The 27,070-nt window shown below is 44.2% G+C and overlaps 1 protein-coding gene across 7 annotated transcripts; it reads left to right on the forward strand.

Annotated features, from left to right (window-relative positions):
• Nucleotides 1–1,389: 1,389 nt before the first annotated feature.
• Nucleotides 1,390–26,742, forward strand: LOC125302438 (transcription factor SOX-13-like). Of its 7 annotated transcripts, none has more exons than XM_048255606.1 (15): nucleotides 1,390–1,666; nucleotides 2,715–2,803; nucleotides 13,617–13,839; nucleotides 14,056–14,137; nucleotides 16,379–16,465; nucleotides 16,667–16,839; nucleotides 17,614–17,682; nucleotides 18,279–18,393; nucleotides 19,363–19,439; nucleotides 19,635–19,788; nucleotides 21,441–21,541; nucleotides 22,773–22,908; nucleotides 24,386–24,553; nucleotides 25,598–25,817; nucleotides 26,366–26,742. In XM_048255606.1, the coding sequence occupies exons 3-15, from the start codon at nucleotides 13,618–13,620 to the stop codon at nucleotides 26,700–26,702; spliced, it is 1,941 nt and encodes a 646-aa protein (XP_048111563.1). In that variant the 5' UTR covers nucleotides 1,390–1,666; nucleotides 2,715–2,803; nucleotide 13,617; the 3' UTR covers nucleotides 26,703–26,742. The 7 variants fall into 7 exon arrangements, with proteins under 7 accessions (XP_048111563.1, XP_048111562.1, XP_048111556.1 ...); XM_048255599.1 differs by lacking the exons at nucleotides 1,390–1,666; nucleotides 2,715–2,803 and adding exons at nucleotides 10,568–10,807; nucleotides 11,566–11,661; XM_048255602.1 differs by lacking the exons at nucleotides 1,390–1,666; nucleotides 2,715–2,803 and adding exons at nucleotides 10,568–10,807; nucleotides 11,566–11,661 and having other exon boundaries at nucleotides 22,809–22,908.
• Nucleotides 26,743–27,070: the final 328 nt, after the last annotated feature.

Raw genomic sequence — 27,070 nt, forward strand, 5'->3', positions numbered from 1 at the left:
TGCCAATGAGTTCTCGCTCAGGTCCCCCGGGCTCTAGGGTGTCCATTAAAGAGTGGAGTGTACAAAACGGACAATGAGGGTTTCTCCACGGGAGCGTCTCTTGTGTGTCTGGAACATGAGAGGAGCCGGGTCTCCTCCTCTCTCCTGGTCCACACAAAGCCCACGCTCATTTAATCCTCAGGGCTCAGGACAAATGACAGAGGGGGAGAGAGAGAAAGACAGAGAGAGAGAGAGAGCGAGAGAGAGAGAGAGAGAGAGAGAGAGAGAGAACAGGCGGTCGGGGTGAGGTTGGGGTGGGAGGGGGTGAGGCTAGGGGAGAAAGAATGAGTGAGTGAGAGAGAGAGAACTTGCCAACTTCACCTCTGCTCAGTGGGAGAGACAAAAGTGGAAGACCTGAAAAGTGTAAGGAGGAACAAAGGTGGGAGTGCTCGTGTAGGGTTCCCGAGTTGCTTAGTGACAAGAGGCTGACACAGAAATAAAGAGGTGTGTGTGCACAGGAGGAGATGGGGGAGAAAAGAAATGACAAGAAAGCAGAGAAAAGAAGAGATAGAGAGGAGAGAGAGAGAGCGAGAAAGAGAAAAAAGAGAGAAAGAGACAGGGCAGCCAGCAAGAACAGGGAGAAGTGGAAAGGGGGCTCTGTAATCCTGGAATAGTGGTTAGTCAAGCATCTCCATGGAAACAGGCACAAAGGCCTGTGGTTTCCTATTGATGGCTAATTGTATTCTTCACAGCTCTTTTGTTAATTGTTGTCTGCCCGGCACTCACTTCCTGCTGGGGCCCAACACAAAGGCAGGAACAGAGGGGATTAGGACTGGCACATCGGCTGTGGGCCCTCACCCCGAGAGCCAGTGGCTTGCTGCGAGCACAGGGGGGAGAGGTGGAGGAAAAGAGACATAAAAACACCAGCCTTAACACTTTGGAGGCCAGAGCCCTCCATTGCCCTTCATTGCCTATCATTCCTGCTTGCCTATCATGGTGCTGAGTGTCACCTCAGTGCTCTGACAAGGTTTGTTGGCATGTGCACTTTTCGGTCTTCACAGGAGCTTTTGGCTGCACATGACTAACTGCAGATTCAGTTAGGGGCAGTTTTTTTTTTTTAAAGAGAGTTACCATACAGTTCAGAGGTTACCATGAATAAGTAAAATTATACTACAGGCTGTCAAATATTTACATTTAAATTATTTTGCAAGCAAGGGATCCTTTGCTTATGTGATACCATGTTAATTGTTAAACTGTCAACCTGCAAGTTGTGTAAAATACAAACTGAAAGCTTACATAGCCCAATGTAAATATTTCTCATACTTTCTACACCTCTATCCACCACACCCGCGAGAGGCTTAAGGTGTCTGTCTCGACGAGCAAATTATGCCGTGCTTTCCCTTTAAGAGGGAGGTGAATGGCAGGAGACTGAAAATGTTGGGAACAGTACATGAGAAAGTCACTCGCAGTCTAGGGAGAAGCAGGAACCAAGGGAAGATGTGAGAGTGGAGGTCACGAAACGGAGATCAATCAGCGCCTGTCCAGTTGCCTTCGCTTAATGCCGACTGATAGCATGACTCGCTGTGGTTAGATTTGCAGTGTTCCACGATTTGCATGTGGCTGAGAGCGCGCTGAAAAGCACTGGAGGGACGGCAGAAGTTTGGGCAGCACGGTTCTCTCTGGAGTGGTAAGTCTAGAGAATCGAGACTTGTGAAGCAAGTTTTCTAACCCTCATTTGTTTCCCTCATCTAAAGGCGTTTTTTTTTGCCTTTTCCCACGTGAAGCTGCTACGAAACCGGAGATTTTTGCGCTTCCCAAAACAAGCGTTTCATCAACCACTAACAGTTGTTTTCGATACACCGTAATCGATTAACAACATGTATATTCAGCTGCTACAAAGTAGGCTAGAAGATTGTAGATTTTCTTCTTAATTACTCGCCATTGTGCCTTATTCAATATAATCACAGTTGTCCCTTTTGCGTTCGGACGCACATTCACAGATGCATTATTATTGTTTATTGTGGTAGGATCCATGTTTAACTAAATTAAATAGTCTTACAGCAACGCGTTAGATCTAAGTGGAAAATAAGTTTTAGGGGGCACTTTGGGTCTGGCGCTTTGACAGGAACCTGCGATGTTTGACAGGCAGTCAACCCATTTGCCTGTAGATTTGGAAACTCCATGCGCAGAGGCACACGGCTTTTGGATGGGATTGTGTCCTCCGACTCTTGTCGCATAGATAACTACTCTTGATTTCTTTCGAGATAATGAATGGAAGAGAAACTTCTCTCTCAATCTGTATACAGTATGGTTTCAAGCGATCTGAAAAGTTTTACCTCCTTAACTTGAGACATGCTCTCTCTCTCTCTCTCTCTCTCTCTCTCTCTCTCTCTCTCTCCCTCTTTTCTCTGACTCACTCACCTTGTTCCTCTTTATCTGTGTTTATTTGACATTAAACTAACTGAAGGCACTAATCGCACTTGTTTGTGTGTGGCATGATCTGTCTTTTGTGACTCAAATCTCTCCTTTGGTTTTATTCATTGCACGATTAGAATTCACTTATTTGCTGGAATTGATGACTAAGTTCATTATAGTGTTGGTGTTAATTGTTAAAATGAACAATTGCTTCTGCTGCTACTGGTGATGATGATGAAGACCGGTGATAACAGTGTGTCTGTCTGGTATGGATGGTCTTGGCTCTATGAGTGAGCTGCTTCTCTGTGCCTATCCTCCAGGTGGAGGTCAGTTGCTGCTCGAAGCACCTGAAGCTCACATTCTGGCTGGAGTGACCGCTTTATTAAGGGGAAGTTTGGCAAAAGTGGCTGTGAGTGTTGCGTCACACTGTCTGAATCAGTACAAAGCTAACTGTCAGCAGGCAATCCTTGACCTTCATCTTCATCTACATTCTCTGATCTCTGTTGATCCAGCTTTCTTTCTTTCTTTCTTTTTTCTTCCCTTTTATCCCTTTTTTTTACACACACATCCACACACACACACACACCCACACACACACCCACACACACCACCATTGTGGCAGGGTTCTATGTGGGGCAGGCATGGGCCTTGTCCTTAATCAACGGGTAAATGGGCTTGTCCTCTACGCCTGTCGGCAGGGGATACACAGGACGAAGGGGACACAGGAAGGCGTCTCCCATTCAAACACACTCCCAAGTGACTCAAGTCAACCCGTGGGCCCTATCGTTGTTTGGATGGCCTGTGAACAGCTGCAATTTTTTCCCCTCTGTGGTGATATGTAAGGCCTTCATTTTGTCGTGACGCAGAATTTCGTGTAGGTGCGCACTGAGCCTTTAGTTGATGTTTGTACTGCCCTTGCCCCACCCGTGTGTTGATTTAGTTTTACTTTTCTCGCTCTAGAAATGTGACCGGGTTGACATTTGACCCCAGATGGGAGGCGATAGCTGTGTGTGTAGCTGATGATGCACACGTTTTGATGGGCATGATGGGCAATTTAGGGTGGTTCTGTAGGGTGGTTCTGGTGTTCTCACTGATATTGACCCACACAAGTACCTCCATACCATCCATATTCAAATGAGGGAAATCAGACAATATGGACCTGTTATGTGGTTGCACATTGCTCAAAAAGTTGGTCCATGTATCATCACATTGTGATGACGGGACATGTTCTGAAAGTGAGCGTAGTTCAAAGGTGTCTGAGTTTAAAGCTGGTAGCCATTGCTGTCCACCAGCCAAGGTGACCTCACACTTGACTACATCAGATTATAATGAGAGGTGAGGTCTCAGATGGCCATGTGGATGTTCCCTGCAGAGCAGAGTTGCTCTGTTGACATAACTCAACTGCAGTGGTCGACCTGTCGGATGTTAAGATGTTTTCGTCCACTTTTACAGTACTGTTCTGTGAGAGCAAAAAAAAAATTATAAGAAATGCTGTGCATGTCTTCTTTGCCAATTACTCATTTGTGTGTAAGATTAAGTGATTGCGTTTCACTTCCTGTTTCATCATCTGAATTAATAAGGATGTCAGACAGGAAACGGCATGGTTTTACCACTGCTTAACATTGCCATAGAAATCAAAGGTCAAAATACAGTGATAATTCTGAAGATTATGTATATATTCCATCAATCGTAATCTTAGTTTAATGTTTTTCAGTGACTATATTATATGAGCCTTGTTAGAAAACCCAGTATTAATCCCACTGCAACAGTTTTATATGAAGGCCAGCAAAAAGGTGACTGCACAGAAGAGCTAGCAGTATTTGTTTGTTTTGTCCTGTGTAAAATAACATCAATGGCTCCATCACGACTCTCTAAGTGAAGTGTTTTTAGACTGTCTGTTAGGAACTGTTTGGTTGTGGCCATTGTAAAACTCATCGGGGTGACTTAAGTATATATAAACCTGTTAGTCTTAGTTGACATATCACTTAACTTCAATCCATGTCTAAATCTTCACAAATACAAGTCAGTTTGTGACATTAGGAAGTGTGCTTTAGAGTTTGCCTGGAACAACTGGGTAGAGCAGAAACAGATACCTTATTTCTTTTTCCCTGCGTTTGTCATTAGGCATGATTTAAATAGTGTGCGTTGCTTTTAATTCAGGGAGCCCTTTGTGTGTGACACCCTTTCCATCCATCACTGTTCCACCTGCCCACTTTTCAGGGTAAACCCACCTTAGCTGGAAGTAGGGTACTGCTGAAAAAAACGAAAAAAAAAAAACGTAGCTTCTGGTGTAAGAATGGCCCACAGGTTCTCAGAGGCATATTGAGAGAAGAGAGGAGAACAAACAAGAAGCAACAATCCTCATTATTCTGTCTGCTGTCATTTATGAGGTAAGCTGCTCCAATTCATCCGCAAGCTGTTTGCACATGGTTACAGTTTTCAGCAAACATTTACGTGCAGCTCTGAAGAAGTTTTTTTGTGAAAATGTGCAATTTGATTTATTTAGATTTTCAGATTTTTCTAATGTTTTTTTCTATTATTATTTCATAGAACTTAAGACTACATTCTTCTTTTAAGGCCAATATGTTTCATTAAAATAATGAAAACAATGATTTTTTTTCCCCCAAAGATCATTTCTCTCTGTCTACTCACGTGTATTATTTATATTGCCTTATAGGATCCAAATAGTTATTTTTCTCAGCAGCAATTTTATAATTACAATATTCAAGAAATTGTACCGTGAGGTTATTTTTTTGTACACTTTTGCCAAAAGCACTATAAATCTGCCTGTTGCGAAAAAGAACGGAAGCCGGCCTTGTAAATTAAAACTCTTTCACTCACAACCATCAAACAGGTCGGACCTTAAGTGGAAAAAATGGCAGAATATCCTCAGCTTTTTTCTTTGAATGTTGCGTAAGCAATTTTAAGATCATGTCTTTGGCATGGAACTATGAATAATATAAGACAGATAAGTAGCACTACAAAGGTGTGGATATTTTACTGACTTGATTCTCCCACACCTAAGCCCAACCATAGAAATATTTAGCTGGGCGGGTCAGGGATCAGGAGGCACAATTTGGCATTTGGAATATGAGTTGACTAAAGTTTGATACTGTCGTGAGATGTTTTAAACATGTACAGGCTGCATTTTTGAGTTATGGTTGTGCCTTAATTGTAATTGTACTAATCAGGCTTATGATGTGTGAATGTCAGTTTTGCACAAAAAATACTAATAAACAACACAACAAATGTAATTAAGCAATGTGTGACATTGTTAGTGAGCAATCATTTTCAGTATAGTTCTTTTGTGAGCTTTTGTATCATTTGTATTTGATCTCACAATGTTTTGTAGTTGTTAATCAGTGTCTTATTCAATACATTTACAGTCAGAATTAATTAACAGACATGAGTCTTATTGGCATGTTCTTACACACAACTGAAGCTCAGTATACAAAAAGCCTGTTTATAATACACCTAAGTTGACAAAGTTCTTGTTCTGACACTCGTGACACTTTTTTCAAGTGCGCAAAATAGTCTCTTTCATAGAGGCTGCTCAAGGGTTTTTTTGTATAGTGCTCTGCTGTTATTGTTTATTTAGTATCACAGAGATAAAGAAAAACTTGTCTTTTAATCATTTACATTCATGTTTAAGCAGTGGTCTTCCTGCTGATCTACCTCTTGGATTTGTTTGAACATCATTTGCGTTGTGTGACAGCACTCACTCACTAGAATCCAGGTATTTGTTTATTCACTTCTCCTTCCCACACAAATGTACACTGTAATGGAGACACATAGTTCACAACAGTCTCCGCGAACACAACTGGAGCATTCACATGCGGGCAAACAAACACGGAAACACCTAGCTGCATATTTGCATCAGATCTTTAATGGAAGACAAACTGCTATGTACTCAACAGCAACCACCTAACTTAACTTTCCAGTGTGCTTTTCAAGCTTTTTCAGTCCACACTATTTTGTCAGTTGTGCATGCCGTACCATATTTTACATTTTCGACATGGTCTTTTTATGTGCTTTTTGTGCTTGTCTTTGGATGTTTTCCAACAGTTGTTTGCTCTGTGTGTGTGTGTATGCGTGCGTGTGTTTGTTGTTGTTTGTGTGTGTGTCTGTTCTATACTGTAGAGCAAAATTGAATACATCAAATTGATATAACAAAAAAGTTTGAACAGATAAGCGTTTCATATGGCCACTGTTTATCTTGCCACTGTTTATCTTGATGACAACTTTGCACACTATTACTTTCGTCACACTATTGCATTATCATAACCAGCTTTACGGGGTGATCACCTGGAATGCTTTTCAATAAACATAAGTGAGAAAAAGTAGGAAACAGCTGCTCAATGTATGGGAACACCTGCTTAACTGTTGGAAAACAATTCCAGGTGACTACCAGAATCTGGTTGAGAAAATGCCAATAGCTGTCATCACAGCAGTCACCACCCTGCTCCTTTGAAGAACTAAAATATAAAATGTGTTACTTTACATTTAGTTTTTTTGCTTATTTCATATTCCATATGTGGTGTTTCATAGTTTTGTTCTACTGTGTAAAAAAGTTAAACATAAAGAAAAATAACTCATAAATGGGTGTGTTTTGACTGGCTCTTTTAGCATCCTTTTACTGTTGAAACAGGCCTTTCTAGGAACTGCCGAGAGGGCAAACTTTACATTAAGAAATGCCATTCACTGAGTCATTGTCTTAAAATTTTTGTGGGATTTTGAACTGGTTTGGCCACTTCTCTCACTGACAGGTGGCCCACCCCTTCCACTGAAACAAAAGAAATTGGCAAAGTGTGTGAAAGAGAGACACTTTTCTCCTGTGTGATTGTGAGCATCCGTGGCCCTTTTTGGCAGCCGGCCGGGTTTGGGCTTCCGCTTCATGCACCAGGGAAGTGCCGTAGAGACTTGGGTGCCGTTGCTTTTTTTTCTTGTTAGTTTGAGTGTTGATGCCAGGGGTTGTACAGTTGTGTGCTTAACTGAAGCAAGATGGCAAAAATGGGTTGCTAACTGAGTGCCACCCCCCCACACACCCCCACAACCCCCCCCCCCCCACCCACCACACACAAACACACACACACACACACACACACACACACACACACACACACTTTCCGGACCCGCCTGCACCTGCTGCAGGCTAAAGGGATGGGATGGGGGGAGGGGGGAGGGTTGTGGTGAAGCTGCTGCGAATATGATAGAGAGGGACCCCTTTGTGGGTAGGAAATGAACTCAGAAATGTGAGCTATACTCGTGCGTGTGTGTGTGTGTTGTGATTGCTGTGAGATTCTCTTTTTTTATCTTCATTTGCTATTTTGTCTTTTGTCAGGGCTGACATTTTCCTCAAACTTATGTGAGGTTCTCATAGAAACCAATTTCTGGATCTTATATCTGTGTCTTTGTCACAACGTGATTCATGGACAGACTCAGAAAGAAGTCTGGTTTTGAGACTTTATGCATTACATTTTCAATTCTTAAGAGGGAGAACGAGCTTGCTTCTCTCTCTCTCTCTCTCTCTCTCTCTCTCTCTCTCTCTCTCTCTCTCTCTCTCTCTCTCTCTCTCTCTCTCTCTCTCTCTCTCCTCTATGACCTCCGCCACCTCAGCTCAATGCGTGTGGAGAGTGTGTGTATCCTGTTTGTGACGGCAGGGGCGAGGGAGTGCTCGAGATGCATCCGTCCATGTGTGAGGTGGGCCGCTCGCGAGGTGACGGAGTGGGCAGGAGCGTCGGGGCTGCAGGATGTCCTGAAAGGTGAAGGCTCTGACCTCCTTCCTCTCGGTGTGCCCGTTACTAGGTACTACACCGGTTCTATAGCTTTAGAAGGCCTTCACGCTTTCCTTCCTCGTTCACGTTCCTTATGTTGAACACCTCCAGATACTCTCTCTCTCTCTCTCTCTCTCTCTCTCTCTCTCTCTCTCTCTCTCTCTCTCTCTCTCTCTCTCTCTCTCTCTCTCTCTCTCTCTCTCTCTCTCTCTCTCTCTCTCTCTCTCTCTCTCTCTGTACAGCGTGTCTGGAGAGGTATATAGATGATTCTGGGATGGAGACATTGGTGTATCCTATGCAGTTGTGATCATCGTTCATGTTCTCTCTCCACGCACCTGCCAGGCTGGTTGGCCTGACTGTGAATCTTCACAGATGACTCTTGTTGGTGATGAGGGGGGCAAGTACTGTAAATAGGAATTGTCTATATTTGACATTGAAATAGACCAGAGTGACACAAATTCATTCTTACTTTAACAAAGTTGTTGAGGTCTCATATCTATTTGTCCTACCAAGCTTCTACGAAGCAGTCTTATGGCGCGCTAACTGTTTGGCTAACTGGGATGCTTGACTCAGAAAGGCTGTTGTTGGCTTTTAAGTTTAGTGGAGCCTTAAAGGTAATCCCTGTCATTCTCTCCATTGGGATCAGTTCTGCAGTACTAGACTGGTCACCTTACAATTACCTGTTGTATCACTGGGACAAAAGGAGATGGCCTGGATTGGCAACGTCACCACTTTTGCTGATGTTTTTTCGACCCCAACTCCATATCCACTGCTTTTAGAGACACCCCCCAATCTCACTAAGCCAAACAAACATACTCACACACATAAATAATGGAAATAAGAGGAAGAGTCCTTCTTTAAATCCAGAAATGTAACTTGGAAGTGTGTCAGTGGAGGCTTCAAAAACCCTTTGCCCATTTTTAATGTCTTTGCCTTCTGTGTTTTCTTGCCTTGAGGGGCATGAGGTGGGGGGGGGGCTTTTTGCAAGAGTGAGGAGAGGAGGGGGGTGATGCCGCTTCACAAACATCTTTTATTCCTCTTCTCTTGTTATATTTTTCTTTATTCTAAGTGTGTTTTGTGCTCTTGCCCCATTCAGCCGGCCCCCTCGTCTTGCCGCTCTTGTGTTGCAGATAAATACCACAGTAGCCTTTCGCTCGGCCTCACAATGCCGCCGCTGTCTCAGGCCTGCACAGCCGCCGGATAAAAAGGAGCCTGCTTTTTAACCTGTGTTTCTGAAAAGCAGTGAAAGAGAAAAAAGAGAAGAAGAAGAAGAGGAAGAGAAGAAAGGGATGAGGAGAAATAGAAGCAGAGCTACAGTGACCATCCCCCCCCCCCCCCACCCCCTGTTTTGTCATGAAGAGCATGGTTGTGTCATCAGCTCATTCAGATATCTTATTTAGACAAGTTCTCTAAAGAGCATGTGATCTCTAATTTGTGTGTGTGTGTGTGTGTGTATGTGTGTGCGTTTGCCGCTTGGCGCTCTATCTGCTCCATTGAACATTTGATTGTGCTGTGTGTTGCTGTGCTGTTCCTCTGGACTTAGCCATGCCCCCCCATGCACCCAGTCACCTATGACGGCCTATGGGCTGCTAGGCTGCTATTATTTTAGGTTAACCCATAACTCATTTATTCCCTTCGAAACCATTTTTTACGCCTCCATGAAAGCCAACCAACACATCTCCCATTGTAAGGGTTGCAGCTGACATGTTAAAGGGGGACCTGTCCTTCAGTAATGTGTGCTTTTCAGATGTTCATTTGCATCTTGTGGGCTCTTTTCCTTCGCTCTTCCTGCTATCAAAGCCTGTGTGATGAAGGTGCTGCTTTTACATGGGGGGTGGGGGTGGGTGTGGGGTTGGGATTTCCCCCCCTCAAATAAGCATGAGGAAACAAACAGGAAGAGGGTGCCATTTTCACCTGCAACCACTGTCCCACACAAAACCGGTCTGTGTATCCCATCTGGCCCTTATCTGCGCAGATCGCTAATCAATGTGCCACTGTGTGTGTGTGGTTAAGCCTAGAAACACTGGGCCATCTCTGTCCTCTAGGCTTTAAAGAATGTTCCTGGAGTTTTGCGACAGTTGTCTAACTGTGCAACACAAACAAGGCTTTGAGGTTGATTATTCAAATATTCGCTCTGAATAGAAAAGATAATCTGTATATTGTTTCTTTAGCCATGCCAGTGTGAAATATGAAGTTTTCAACTCACTTGTATTACTTCGTTTATTTTCAAGTCTCTATATTGAATTCTCACATTTAGATTAGATACTATTGTTCACCCTAAAACACTATTTGAAGAGTTTGGTTACAAAACACTTTATCCTCCATTTTAATGAATTAAATCAATTTTTTACATTTTGTTTTCTAAGTAATTGGATATTGTTGCTTGATGTATCTTTACTTAATCAAAACAACACAATTGCAATTTTACACAATTTACACATTTAAATTAAATTACTTTTTAAAAATGGAGATATAGCGTTTTGGAACCAAACTCTTCATTTACAGGTATGTCTGTGACTCCTACACAGATAAATATGTCCGGCAGTCATTTCTATGAGGGAAGGATCATACCCTATTTATAACAAGACAACAGTGTATCTTCAAAAGCAACACTATGCAACAATTTGTCTCCTTTTGAGGTATGTTTTTGTAATTGTTGGTATCATCCTCAAATCACTTGTGATGGTTTATGGTCATGTGACCTGTCTGCCACAGGATCAGAACACCCTGATCATGTGGAAGAGAAGCCTTCTTAACATGACCTCATCAATAGTTTTTTCAAAACACGTTAGTAAGCTTTTTATCAAGCTTTTCTCAGTGCCAGCTGAGTGCTGGTGCTGTTTCCGAGACGTTTTAAATGATTTTTACACAGGTAGCTTGCTAGTTTTAGAACAAATCTACTGCTTTAAATTACTGATCATGATACTTTTTATAAAGTGTACAATGAAGAGCAGATTTTTTTTAATCAATTATTTGGTCAATTATTACATATTACATTTGAAATTAAAGTAGATTTCATATCCTATCAACCAACCAGAACAAGGAAACATTAATATTTAAAATCTGGCTCAACTAGTTCTGAAAGACACAAAAAGTAATGTCCTCCAAGATGCCATGATCTCTATAAATCAGCTGTAGTAATTCAGTAGGAGCATTCCATATTTTATTTGGTTTAAAAAAACCACAGCTTGTCAAACACTAGCAGACTCGTATTGGCTCTTCCGCATCAGGCTTCTATTTTATGCAAATACTGATGTTATGGCCTACAAAAAGCTTCCACTCAAAGCCTGTGTTTGTAGTCCAGCACACAAGGTGATGACACAGACACCAACACCACAGAATTGGTGTGTGTGTACACATGCAAGTGTGTTCGATCTGTTTCTTCTTTGCGCTACAGCACCATGGCCTGCACCCCCAGCTACCAGCTTTGGCAGTCAACTGTTAGCTCCATGGGCTTTGCATGTGGGACAAGTGCCAGTCACAGACTCAGCAGGTTCGTAAAAAAAAATAGTTCTCTCTCTCTCTAGGTAGCACTGTCTGATTTCCAGGGGTTTTGTGGATTGCCGTTATGGCCCTTTTTTCAGCAGCTGAGTGGTCTCTCACTGACCTCAGATGTTACAACGTGGTCGGAGGATGGTGCACTGTCAGGCTAGGTCGGGCTTCCTCCCTGCTATCTCGTGTGTAAAGAATGGTGGTCTCCGGGCAGGAGCACATCAATCAAGGGCCTGCTGTTTCTCTCAAGTCTGTGTGTGTCTGAGGTGTCGGTGTGGGAAGTGTTGTTCTGGTGTGCAGGTGTTTTGGAGAAAGAGCCTTTTGATTTTAGCCATGTTGTCAATTTGAGCCTTTTTTTTTTTCTTTTGCACTGATGGCATTGACTGTTGTTATCATTATTGTTTGTGTGAGACAACAATGAAAAAAAAAAAAAAAAAAAACATAACAATTTGCATTGACTGCACCTCTGGGCCCAATTTTGGGTATTCATTTCACAACCTGTTTGGTAACCAAAACAGTTGCACATATCAATATTACAGTAGTATTTGATGTCAGATGTGTTTGCTTGGATATGGCATGGATCTGATGCTATCTAACCATGGTCGTTATTTCGACGGTTATTTACAGCTTCCATCGAAGTCTATCTGCTTTCATGTCAAATGTCTCATAATGAGCTAACCAAAATCCTAGACCATGATACTTAGTGTGGATTTATCTTATGTTTATCTATGATAAGTTCACAGAAATGTGGGTGGGAGAACAAGAGAAGCGATGCCTTTGTTAGTGTACCGCTTATCTCCAGTGTTCAGTTTAGTTCAGTATGTTTTATTGCACTGTCTGTCAGTCAGGGATGCCAAGTATGCCCTTATTTGTTTTTTTATTTGTTCATGTGGATGTTAGTGGGTGGTCGCGTAGTCATTATTCCAGAGTGACATCAGGTGAAAGTCTTGGAATGGCACCTGTCTTCTTCAGAATGGTGTGTGTGTGTGTGTGTGTTTGTGTGTGTTGTGGGACGGCTTTTGTATCTACTAACCAAAACCTTTCAGTACTACTAGTACATTCAACAGCCGTGACATCCAAAAAACCAGAGCGAGGAAACAGTCTCACTAGAAGCTCTATAGAGGAGCACAATCTTGAGGTCCAAACTCATGCGGCTAAGTAAGTAAGTAAATAAATAACATCGAGCACTGAGCTGGAATCACTGTAGGGTGACCGCTGGCGGCGCGAGCCATGAGGCAGTGTTCGGTCGGCACATTCCGCACACATTGTTAACCCGGCGAGCTTCCTGTAGCCGGCCACCGCTGTCCTCCTCATGCCCATTGTTCAACGCTTCCTTTGTTCCCTCTCAGCAACAATGGATTTCTCTTTTTTTTTTCTTACATATATTATATATATACATATGTGTGTGTGTGTGTTACCCCTTGTTCAGGCTTGTTTTCTTTCTTTTTACATTGCGTATGGCGGTGGTTGGGTTGGGGTGGGGGAGTTACAAACTGATAGAGTTCACTAGAGTTTATCCTTTTTCTCCTCACCCAATCGTTCTTCCTCTGTCGACTAGTAATCGCTCGGTGGTGTTACTTGAGAGCATTGTGATTGGGAACTGTCAGTGTCCCCCATCTACAGGGCTCTTTTGTTGTACATGTAAAGCAGTCTGCCAGTGAATCAGAACTCCTTTGGCCAGATGAGATTGGGTCGCTGTGCCAAAATGGCAGGCCCTCGTTATGAGATAAGAGAACAGGTAGACCGCAGACTGGGGGAGAATGTGTCATGGTATCAATCTGGCAGTCGAATTGGCATATTGGTTGTTTTCTTTCTTTCTTTCTTTCTTTCTTTCTTTCTTTCTTTCTTTGGCAGAAAATTAGATTTTGGGATCAGATTGATGGCACACCTGCCAGCACACCAATCTGTTTGTTAAGCTCAGTCTTCACTTCTCTATGTGGCCCTGTCTCTGTCCAGAATGTGCGAGCCCAGCTCTCCCGCGTTGCGTCCCTACGCCAGTGATGTGACCATGGTGGGCGTCAGCATCAAGCAGGAGGAGGAGGAGTCCAGCAGTGGGGGTCGAGCCTCCAGTGAGGGGAGGGAGCCCCAGCGCTCGTCTCCAGTCGACAATTGGTCCTCGCCGCTGCCCGTCGAACGTACAGATGAGAAAGCCATGCCCCCCAGCCGCCCTCCAACCTCGGTATGAGTCTACTTGTTTGCTTGTCATGGAAGGTCCCAAACATCAGTGCAAGCTGATCGTAAGGGAACTGGTCAGTGTGTCTCTGTAGCCCTTAGCAGTGTCCCTCATAAAGATGCGTAGGCCCTAACACAATGTATTGTGCGAGACCTGTGTGCAAAATGAAAGTTGATTAGGGATTTGGGGCAGGCCTCAGACTAACCTGTCTCTTACATCCAGGAGGGCTCACCACTCAGAGAGCAGGAGCAGGGGGTGACCAGCAGCTTTAAGCGTCAGGACGCCCAGCCCAATGGTGGTGAAGGTGAGTCGCACCTGCACTCAACGCAGATCTCCCACTCACCTGAGGTGCGTTCAAATTCACATGTTCACATTTTTGTCTGAACAGATACATTTGAATGATTTTGTGTAAACACTCCATCTTAACAGAAAGCTACCTTCTCAAATTGTTTGTGAGGGTTCACACATGTTTGTGGAAAACAGAAAACTGTTTGCAACCGTTCGCCTCCGTATGCAGTTTGAACGCACCTCTGGTTTAATGAGTTTTTTTCCCCCCGCACTTCCAAAGTAGGGAGATTCACAGAAACCTTAAATGATCAACTAGATAATTAAATAAAAAAAACTGTACATAAAAACTGTACATAAGTAAAACTTGTGTTTCATGTATGTTGCTACTTACATATAATACATGGACATGGACACTGTTCTTGAGTAGATTTCAATAAATATTACAAACACACCATTGTGTTTTTATCGCTCTCCTTCGTCTTCGTCTTTGACATTGCTTTTGTGAAAGGCCTTTGTCTTGGAATGGCTAGGGAGAACCATTTACCTGAACAAATGTATGAGCAGGTCACACAGTCAGCCGAGAAAGGCCATCCCTTCCACCACTCTAACCTATCCACACCACCACAGTAGGGGAATCAATGGCTGATTTAATCAAAGACATTTAATTGTTCGTATAATGGAATGGCTGAAACTGTAGTTTGTGACTACAATTCGGTGCTTTTTTCCCCTTGTGTTCTTGCACAAATAACCAAACTACTTTTTACAGTATATTACTGCTGATGCTACTGATGCTAGTATGCTACTCTTCTTACTCTTGCATATTACTGTAGATGAACCTCAACTAAATAGAAAAATGTAGTTGACTTTAGGGCCACTAGTTAAAGTTGCTTAGATTTTCAAAAATATAATACTTAATAGAAAGGATTTTCTTTAAAGCATTATGGTGTTTCCCAGGGCTACTGTGACATTTTACAAAGCCATTGTGGCCAGTCCCACTGTTTCCTCACCATGAGTGACTCAGTGCTCATCTTTAAACTCCACCCACATGGTTTTTATTGCCTATGACATTTAACCACACACTGTTTTATTACAGAGCACATTTAACCATGGATACAGGGCCTTGCAAATTATTCAGTCCCCTGAAGGTCATCACCATATTCTCGTTACAGATGCATATTACTCATACAGCATATGCACACAGTACACATATGTACACAAACACATACACACTATATACATTTGTGGTCTAAAGGTCATAGAGGTCATTTATCTGCAAACATTACAAATAAGTATATTAAAAACAGACATATAATATTTGCATAAGTATTCAACTCAACTGTTTTTATTCCTCAACCTGTGGTACCATTTCTTTGAGTCTAATTGCTCATAATTAAGTACTGCATATGAGTGGTTAAAGTATAGATCTCCTTCTGGGTATAAAAATGATTTTGTCTGAGGCCCATCAGTCAGGTTGTGAAATGACACCCAAGATGAAGACTGTTGCAAAGCGCTGCACCTGTTCTTGGCAAGGATTCACCAGATATAAAGGCACAAACTATTTATTGCTGCTGGTGTATAAGTCAACCTAATACAACACATTTTAAAAGGTTGAGAAAAGTGTTCCAGTTTATAACTGTTGTATGTATAGGACGTATTGATGGAGATATTGATGAAGGTATCTCAGTATGGCAAATCAGAATGATTGAATGGTTTTTGATGTCCGGATGAAGAGGTGTGAAGAATTGATTAGGTTGAGAAATACTGGAAATACAACTCCACCTGACTGAATATGACAGAACTGGACACTGCATTATTCATTCATTATTCCATATACTGATTCAGTGTCAGTATATGGTGATATGACTTTACCACGCATTTAAATGATGAAATGGCTCCTTGAGGTTCTTTCAATTTCATCATAGAACTGGTTTCCATCTCTTTGAGCAGAACATGAGTTTTGTAATGATTGTCACTGTCAAAAAGGAACTTTTAAAAAAGGAACAAGAACAGCATGTCCTCTCTGACTCGTTGCGTTATTAGCAGGCTTTGTGCTTGGAGCATCTACGACTTCACAGTTACCTTGACAGCGCATAACCCTATCGTTTCACTTTCTCTCTCTCTCTCTCTCTCTCTCTCTCTCTCTCTCTCTCTCTCTCTCTCTCTCTCTCTCTCTCTCTCTCTCTCTCTCTCTCTCTCTCTCTCTCTCTCTCTCTCTCTCTCTCTCTCTCTCTCTCTCTCTCTCTCTCTCTCTCTACAGCAATGCCGACCATAGAGAAGCTGTTAACCTCCGACTGGAAGGAGAGGCTCCTGGATAAAGGCTCACCAGGTGGCAGTGGTCTCCGAGGTGACGTGACTCTTTGAACACACCTCACTTCACCTCACCTCATACCTCACCTGACACATCACCTCAAATGTGAAATTTGCCTTTCAACTTTTGTCTTGGCTTGTCCTTCTGTGTGTGTGTGTGTGTGTGCATGCATGTATCTATGTACTGTATGTATGTATGAATGTGTGTGTGTGTGTATGCGTGCGTGCGTGTGTGTAGGCACGCATGAGAGCCTAGCGGAGAAGGAGCTGCAGCTGCTGCTGATGATAAACCAGCTGTCAGGGCTGCGTGAGCAGCTGCTGGGCGCACACTCGGAGCAGAGGAACATGGCCGCCCTGCTGCTGGAGAAACAGCAACAGCAGATGGAGCTGGCCCGCCAGCAGCAGGAGCAGGTCTGAGCACTCAGGCACCTCTCTCTCTCACACACATATACACACACACACACACACATATACACACACACACACACACATATACACACACACACACAGGTACAAACACACAAGTACAAACACACAAGTACAAACACACAAGTACAAACACAGATGTACATTTACACACACACACATACACACATACATACAAACACGGATGTACATCTACACACACACACACACACACACACACGTACAAACACGGATGTACATCCACACACACACACACACGTACAAACACGGATGTACATCTACACTCACTCACTCACTCACTCACTCACTCACTCACACACACGTACAAACACAGATGTACATCTACACACACCTCAAATGCATATCACATGCCTCACTACTCACAGACACCTTTACACACATGTCTGACACCTACCGCTTCTAGCCGATGTACAAGAGGCCTCTACTGCCGAAGGAGCAAATACAGCTGATGGAACTGGTAGATACATCACATCCATCTGCTACCTCTGACACACTCGAGTAGGGTTAAGTGCACAGGAACATTAGCCTTAAGGTTAACTCTCGTACAATATCACAAATGAACTAGAAACATTCATGTACATAGTCTGGTAGGCTGGTAGGGAGGCAGGCATAGTCCCTTACAAATAAGTGGATATGGCTCTGCTGGATAGACTGCCAGTACAAGTCAAGTACACACACACACACACGGCAGTCACTTATTGATGACACACTGGTTTGTGTGACTTTGAATCATTTCAGATCGCCAAGCAGCAGCAGCAGTTGATCCAGCAACAGCACAAGATCAACCTCCTGCAGCAGCAGATCCAGGTCAGAACTCTCACCCAACACACACACACACACACACACACACACCACACACACACACACACACACACACACACACACACACACACACAAACACACACAAACACACACACAAACACACACGATCCCCTGCACTCCCATTGCTTAGACCTATTAGTATTGGTGATCACACTTGCAAGGTCTCCTACAGATGCCTAGATTATATACAAACCTGCAAATCTGTTGACACTCTGTTAGGGACCATTTCTGGTTAAGGTTTGTGGTTAGGTTTGGTTAAGGTGATTTTCAACAGCAATTTTGAATTTCAACAAGCCATCTGTAGTAGTGGGACTATCCAAGTACATTATCAGTCATTTGCCATCGGATCTAATTGCATGCACAAACGAATGATGTCCGTAGCTGTTTCTAATTGCACAGTGGAAGTAATGATGTTGGGGGCTGTTTTCAATTCCATGTAGTAGGTAATGATGTCATTGGCTGTGTGTAGTTGTACTGTATGTAGTAAGGAGTGATGTGATTGGCTGTTTGAAGAGCTTTGGGGGAGATCTGAGTGTGTGTGTGTGTGTGTTTGTGTGTGTGTGGTGTGCTGTCTGCCTCAGCAGGTGAACATGCCATACGTCATGATTCCCGCCTTCCATCCCAGTACCCAGCAAATGTCGGTCACCTCCGAGTCACAAATGGGCCTACCCATCCAACCCATCCCCTGCAAGCCAGGTGACTATGGATGCATTCACTCATTCACTGACACACACACACACACTCACTAAAGAACTCACTCACACATTCACTCACACATTCACTCACACATTCACTCACACACTCACTCACGCACTCACTCATACACTTACTCACGCACTCACTCACACACACACACACACACACACACGGACACACACAAACACACACAATGGATGCTGTGCCACCCGTCCATTAATGCTAAAAGTCAAGACTATTTTCCAAAGTGATTCCTTGTTGGTGCAACGGGTTACCTAATGTTTTACATTCTTGTGATAGTTTTGGGACCCATCCGTTCACCTTGCACTTAATTAAACTTATTCTCTAACAGAGTTATGGTTTGTATGTTCATGGTTTTTGTTACTATAAATGCCATTTGATATTGTTATTATTGATATTGTTATTACTATTATTATTATTATGCTCCTTTCCACTTTTTCTGAAACTATTATTTTCACTATGTGTATATACTGTAAGTCTCTTGGACAAAAGCAGCCAAATGGACATAAACACACAGAGACATGTGCTCACACACGTACACAGACACAGATACAGATAAATGGGCAAATGTGTACACAGACAGACACAGAGAGGTTCCGCAAGACAGCTCAAGGTCATCTAGATTGTTGTGTATTTGTATATTGTTGCTCTTATGGTTACCACAATACAGATTATTTGCATTGGTTCCGTCTCTCACTCTATAGTAATGTTTCATGGAAGTTTGTCCCTATGTGTGTTTCTCTGTTTATTTATTTCTGTCTCTCTGTGTTTGTGTGTATATATACAGCATAAGTACATTTGTTAGTTTTGTTTAAATAGGTTTATTATCGATTATTTTCTCAGAATTGATTACTCTTTTTAGTAGATGTGTTTTAGTGTCATTTGTTTGCATTTGCATTAAGGAAATGAGTGGCTTGTGCGTGATGAGTTATGTCTCTCTCTCTGTAGTGGAGTACCCCATGCCTCTCCTCCCAAGCCCACACCCCCCCTCTATGAAAAGGTCCAGTGGCTCAGCATTTCGACAGGTAGCCTATCCATGCTCTCATTGATCTGATTGAACTTTAAACCCGTGGTAGCAAAGCACCATTGATCAGTGATAGTTGTCATGCCATATCAGTGGTACAGTTAAGAATTGAATGTACAAGTGTGTCTAATTGTGTGGTTTTTTTTTTTGTTCTCTTGTCAACATTGAGTTGAATGGTTCTCTCTTTGTGCCGTAGGAGAGCAGCCAGCCTCTGAACTTGACGGCCAAGCCCAAGGGGCTGGACGTGGGGAAAACCCCCAGCCCCCAGGCCATGGAGCTGGCCTCTGCACACCTGCAGGGGGGGTACCGGTCCCGAGAGCTCCCGCCCAGCCCCCAACGCCTTAGCCTGAGTATGTTCACAAGACCAACACACTCACATTTACTGTCATACCTTTGGTAGGATCTGAACACAGGGGAAGAATTACAGATCCAAGCCTGTTGCAGGCTTGGACAGTTGGAATGAAACAACACAGAATGCTTTGTGTTATCGCTCTCACATGCACACACACACATATTTTGCTGGTGTGTAATGATGTGGTATGCTTTAAGGAAGTCTTATTGTCTGATATTAGTCTTTGGGACTTACCCCTGAAGAGTTTAGAATAATGCCTCTGAGTAAATATTTTAAATAAGTGGCATAGATTTGGAGCGAAATGTCGTTCTTCTAGTTGGATCACAAGAATATTAAACTTTGTCTGGGATGGTGGTGTGTGTGTGTGTGTGTGTGTGTGTGTGTGTGTGTGTGCGTGTGCGTGTGCATGTCAATGAAATGGAATTTACATTGGGTTATTAGAAGTCACAGTGACACTGACAGAATGCGCATAAGCAAATCTTCAGGCTTTCTCACTCCATTTCACATACATCATACTCACTCAGAACACTGCTTCCTTTCTGTTTCATGTTTGAGAAGAGATTGTAGTGAACATGCCTCTGGAAGAAAATATTCCCGACAACAGTCGCAAGGTTCATGAATTTGCCCTTGAGATATTTTTGTGTGTGTGTGTGTGTGTCTGAAGCCAAATTCCTCTCCCATCTTGCTATAGTGCACCCAAAATACAGCTTCTTTTGTTGTTTGTAATTTGCAGGGGTTTGACATTTGTGGTGGTATGTAAATTAACCAATAAACCACCTGTAGAAAGATATACATGTCCACTTTCACTGTCATCAGATTGTCATTAGTGAGGTGATTCCAGTGATAGTGAGACATCGGTCTGTCTGATAGGCTTGTGTGTAGTGTTATGTGTGTTCGTGTATGACTGGTGTGCTGCAGTAGCCATTGTGTAGTTGCCGTTCAGCCCCTGACCAGCCCTTTGCCCCCTTCACTACCCCTTCCACCACCCTCACCCACTCTCTTGGCACGCCGAGCAGTGGGTGCCCGCCTGCCTGCCTCCCTATCAGCCTACACTGACAAACCTGTTCCTGGCGCTGCCCGGAGGGGCCAACAGGCCCTCGGAGAATGTGTCACCACCACCTTATGTGCTCTCCTCCTCCTCCTCCTCCTCCTCCTCCTCTCCCGTGTTAAGCTCCTTCAAGCCTCCAGGCCCTCTGTCTCTCTTTTTGTCTCTATCATGCTCTTTCTCTTTCCCTGTATTTCTCTCTCTCTCTCTCCCCCCTCCCTTTACTCAGTATCTCTCTCTTTCACTGCCTCTCCCTCTCTTTCTTTCTCTTTCAGTACATAGGCACGTCCAACCCCAAAGGGTTCTACCCCCACTTTCGAGTCCTTTCTCTCACTGGCTTTCTTTTATTATTCCCCTGGCACTTAAAGTCCAGACATGTCTTTATTTTCATTCTATTTCTGTCTCCGTCCTTTCTTTCTTTCTTTTTTCTTTCTTTCTTTTTTATTCTTTTTCTCTTTCTTTCTTTCTTCCTTTCTTTCTTTCTCAGCTTTTGTTTGCTTTTAACAAAGCCATCCTCTCAAGAGAACACTTGAGCCCTTACATCAAACTCTCTCTCTCTCTCTCTCTCTCTCTCTCTCGCACTCTCTCTCTCGCTCCATCCTCAGACTTCTTGGGAGAGGGGGACGTGGTGACACAGGCGATCCAGGAGGCGCAGCAGCTGCTCAGGGGTCAGAGGGAGCGGGAGAGGGACGGCACGACCAGGCCGGTGAGTCAACGACTTAAAAAGGCCCGACAGTGGCCTTCACACCCTCTCTTTTTCTCTCTCTTTCACACACACACACACACACACACACACACACACACACACACACACACACACAAGACTTCACGTCAGAGTGGAGGCTCCTTGAGGGCACCTGGGGCTGAATGTTTGTCACCAGGCTTCTGTTCATACTTGAAAGCTGAGACCCCCATCTCTCTCCTCACAGGCCTCAGAGCCTTACCCAACACACACACTGAACCCAGAGTCCCTCCACTGCACAATCACACCATTGTGCTTGTACACACACGTATGCACACGCGCACACACACACGACACCTCAAGCACACAACAAATGTATGCAGATCTCCAACACTCATGTATACACATGATCAGGCACCCTCATATACACACACTCTCACACTCACTCAATACACCAATAGTGATGCACAAGTCATATATAAATGCTCATACCCATGTCCCATGTCCACAGATGGACACACAGACAGATGGGAACACCCCGCTATCCCCACCACACACACACACACACACACACCACACACACACACACACACACACACACACACACACACACATGCACATGTCTGCACTACTAACAGCCCACACAGACTGCTGGGCTCCTGTTTGATGTACAGACACCTGTTAGCTGCTACCCTCTCAGTGCAGGCTGCTACAGCAGTAGCCCACAGATATGCCAGTCATTTCCCCTCCTTTGTCAGAAATAGCATTGTTAATCTTTTGGCTCTGACCATTTTCCCTTGTCTTTTGGGGCCTACCAACACTTCAGATTCACAGGCACAATTTACAGTTTCCACTTCCACTATTTGCATTTGCACTTTCACATAGCTTCACAGTGTATTCCTCATTTACATGTTATGACAGTTGGAATCATTGTCAGTGTCAACAGGATATATGCAGTCAATATTCTGTCTGCGGCTTGATTTGATCATGGTAAACAAGGTAATGGCAGGACCACCATGGGACTGATTCCCACACTGCTTAAATGCTGATTTAATGATGCTTATTGGATTACATGATGTGTATTTATACTAGTAGAGGAGTGCTCAGTATGGAAATTTCACCCTGTGCCCATATGTGTGTGAGAATGTGAGGGGTAAACATGCTCTCTCTGTCACCTTTGTATAGCTATATAAAGTTTTGTGGTTTGCGATGTATGTGTGTGTGTGGTCATCTTGTGATCCTGCATGTTTTAAAGCACGTGCTGAAAGTCGCCCTCGGTGCCTGTTTCCAGGGTGATTACAAGGAAGGGTCACGGGGTGGGCGTCTGACCCCGTCGGAGCGGCCTGAGGAGCGACAGGTGCGGGACGACCTCATGGGCAGTGACTCTGAAGGTATGGGCCATCAAACACACCTGCCCCCTTTACTTAACAGTCTCTCTCTCCCTCCTTGGCATCTGTAGCTGGACATTTCTTTGGGCCCACTAGGGTGTTGTGTGCACACGTGATGTTTAGATGCATGAAAGGCTGTGGCAAAGACATTCTGGCAGGATGTTATTGTTATTTGTTTGATTTTGTTTCAATTGTTACACTGATTTGCTTCAGTGAATCGTCATGTCTCATGGTTTTCAGGACTCTATAAAACCTAGATCATAATTTTGCTACATCATCAAAATATACAACTGCCTTTACAAATGTTGGACAAATGAAATTATGTAATTTTGCTGAAGAAGAGCAAAGAGGCAAATACAGTGTAGATTAGACACTAAGGGCCAGATGTACTAACGCTTTTGCGCCCACTTCAGGCGTATTTGTTTTCGCCAGTAATGCGTGTAAAATCATTGCGGTATGTATAAACAGGCGCAATGATAAAAGCATAAAACTGCCTGTCGAAGGAGCTGAAAGTGGCAGATTGCGTTTTTCATGTCATGCATATGCATTCATGGGAGGATCCAGAGGAAAGTGGGAGTTTAGCGTAAAAAGATGGGAGGGGAAGAGTAATTATGTATTTACTTAATTATGTATTCCGCGGTATGTACAAAGACTGCTCCTGAAAGCGCACGTCTATTCTGCACCTAAATACTTCCGCCTTCCAGCAGGTGTTAATCCATATTGCAGTTCAATGTGTCAAGATAACCTTTGAAAGACAACAGAATCGCTATTTAGAGCACCAGTTTTTGTGGTGAAAGTATTTGTACTACCAAAAGCAACCTCAACTTTCGTTGGCCTTTCGAATGTCTTACTTTTACTTTCACGTCATTCACTTAAACTTTCCTACTTGCTAAATTTGACCAATCTTCCATAGCCTACGTGCACAAGTAGTTTGAGTAGAACTACTGATCTTCATCATCTCCCTGCTTGTTTACATTATGGTATTATTTCATGATCGCTAAACGTTTGATTCTTTTTAATGTTGTCAACTTCATTCAACTGCACTTGTATGTAGGCGCTGCCATTCAGTTGTGGACGTTCGTAAAAAGCGTTTATGGGCGGAGAAAGGCAGAGAAAGGTGCAGTTTACACTAAGGATTGAACGAATGATAAATATGACGGAAACTTGGGTCTGACAGCGTTCGCAATCTGGGGTGTGTCCATGACGCTGATAACGCTACGTTCGTAAATGTATGTACATCTGGCCCTAAGAGCTTTGGTGCTATTTGTATGAGGACATTAATGTGTTTTCATTAGATTATATGTATATAATGTATCTTCATCATTGTGTTTTAATAACAGTACTTTTAAGGTTCTAAATGGGAATCCAGACCAGAGAAACTGATGCAATATGTGCTCATATAAAAATTTAGGAATTAAAAATATAGGAATGATGAATAATGTCCGTTAATGACTGTATTTGTGTATGTGTCGTTCCTCAGGCACGATGTCCATGTCTGGCCTGGTGGGGATGGGGGAGAGCCGGACGGCCCCCTCTGGACACATCAAGCGGCCCATGAACGCCTTCATGGTGTGGGCCAAAGACGAGCGCCGCCGCATTTTGCAGGCCTGCCCCGACATGCACAACTCCAGCATCAGCAAGATCCTGGGTGAGTGAGACCGGCCAGGAGGGGCCTGCTTCACACGGCAGTTAGACAGACAGACAGACACGAACAGGATAAGCGAGCAGATTTATTGATAGGTAGACAGTGTTGGAAAAACAGGTTAGCTTGATTCCACATCAGCCGATAGATACACTTGTACCAAAACAGACACTTTATTTTCTCTATTGATTTAAATATAAATGAATACATAAATATACATTTATCCACAAGCTCAGTATATATGGGCAGAAACATTTGTAGTCACTTGTCGTGTGTGTGTGTGTGTGTGTGTGTGTGTGTGTGTGTGTGTGTGTGTGTCTGTTTGGGGTGTGTCACCTGCTGATCCTGTGGCCCAGGCCAGTGCAGGGCAAGAGCTGCCACCTGCCTCCAGGGCTGCAGGAAAACACCCCTCCTCCTGCACCTCCGCCCACGCCTTCCTCCCTCCTCCTTTTCCTCTGAGAAAACACTCGCATTCCTTTCCATTGTGCTCTGCTTAAAATACTCACGCTACATGCCCAGTCCCCTCTTTCGCCTCCAAATCTCTGTGTGTGTGTGTGTGTCGTTCTCTGTTGCTCTCAATCTTTTCATTTCAGTTTCTTCCTCTCCCTCTCTCCTTTCTCTCATTCCTTTGATCTTTTTCGTTCCATATCATTTCCACTCGTTCTACCTTTTCCCTGTGTTTCTTGTCACCCTGCACTCTCTCCTTTTTCTCCTTCCCCATATGTATGTCTTACCAGACTGCTGCTACATTAAATTAGATTAGATTGAACTTTATTGTCATTTAGTAGAGTACAGGTACAGAGCCAATGAAATGCAGTTGATATCCAACCAGAAGTGCAAAAGAAGCATTAAATACCAAGCCATGGTTATGGCATGTGGCATGTAACCAGATGCATCTCAGTGTTGTATTTCCCACCTGCCCTCTTCCCCCTCCCATCTCTCTCTCTCTCTCTCTCTCTCTCTCTCTCTCTCTCTCTCTCTCTCTCTCTCTCTCTCTCTCTCTCTCTCCCCACACCTCTAACCTCCGTGACTCTCTGTCTCCCCCTGCAGGAACGCGCTGGAAGTCCATGTCCAACCAGGAGAAGCAGCCGTACTATGAGGAGCAGGCGCGCCTGAGCCGCCAGCACCTGGAGCGCTACCCCGACTACAAGTATAAGCCGCGGCCCAAGCGCACGTGCATAGTGGAGGGCCGGCGGCTGCGCGTGGGCGAGTACAAGGCCATGATGAAGAGCCGGCGGCAGGAGCAGCACCGCACCGCCTTCTCCACCAGGTGCGCAACCCCCACCCACACGCCCACCTCCACCCCCACCTCCATCTCCTCCCACTTCCCTGACCAGCGATGCACCCCACCGGGTGGATCCCTAACCACAAGCAATCTACTTCTGCCATGGGACAACCCTCTGATCTGGGCGACATGCACTCTGAATGAATACAGACGTAAATTAGCCTAAGGATAACTCTGGTACAATGCATCAAATGGAGATGTTTAAATTTGTACCTGGCCTCTGACAAACAAACAAATAAATAAATAAATAGAAAATAATATTTTTAACCTTCCAGTACCGTAGATACAGTATGCCCCCCCCACACACGCACACACACACACACACACACACACACACACACACACACACACACACACACACGCCCATACGCACACACGCACATATGGAAGTGTACCAGTATAAGGTCTGTAGTCTTGCATGCTAGACTGGGGGCTGGGGGTCACTGCTAAAGGAGTGTCCACTGTAGCGCTCACTGTTCACTGTGCACATAGCACCCATCCTCTCTTCTCTTCCTCCTCGTCTTTCCCAACAGCCAGCTAGAGCCACAGCTCCACTATCCAGCCGCGTCCAACGACGGTCAGTACTCCGGCACGCCCGTCTCCATGGCTTCGCTGCCGCTCCACTCGGCCCTGCTGGAGCACTACCTGCCCCCACGGAGCCTGGAGGCGGTGCAGGCACAGGTGCAGGCACAGGCCCAGGCACGAGACGTGGGCCTGGCAGACGCGGTGCAGCGGGACAGAGAGAGGGAGAGGGACAGGGACAGGGAGAGGGAGAGGGCCCGAGAGGCCCAGAGACAGCCCTACAGCGAGGGAGACGACAGTGACGCAGGCGAGCGCAGCGAAGGCGAGCTTGTGGTGCTCACTGACTGAAACCGTCTGTGTGTGTCTGTCTGTGTGTGTGTGTGTGTGTGTGCCGGGGGGGGGGTGCAGGGGGGGGGGTTGGGGTCATTTGATGTTAATTCATGTGTGTTTATGTTTGTTTATGTTTATTTGTGCATGTGTGTGTTTTGATGTTTTTTGTAAGGTCTCCTTGAACGAAAAGACTTGTGTAATATGCATTCACGGATACACAGGGGCCCTTAAAGGATTTTGTTTGAGTGGCATTCATAGGCCAAGATCAGTCATGGTGAGGGTTATCCAGATGCTATGTTGATGTCCTTGATAGCAGCTGATTGGTCAGTTTCACACGGAACAAGGGCCAGGCCTGTTCTAGGGTCAGTTAATCCTTTGGAGATCTC

Source organism: Alosa alosa, chromosome 10 (assembly GCF_017589495.1).
Source record: "Alosa alosa isolate M-15738 ecotype Scorff River chromosome 10, AALO_Geno_1.1, whole genome shotgun sequence".
Taxonomy (NCBI): Eukaryota; Metazoa; Chordata; class Actinopteri; order Clupeiformes; family Clupeidae; genus Alosa; species Alosa alosa.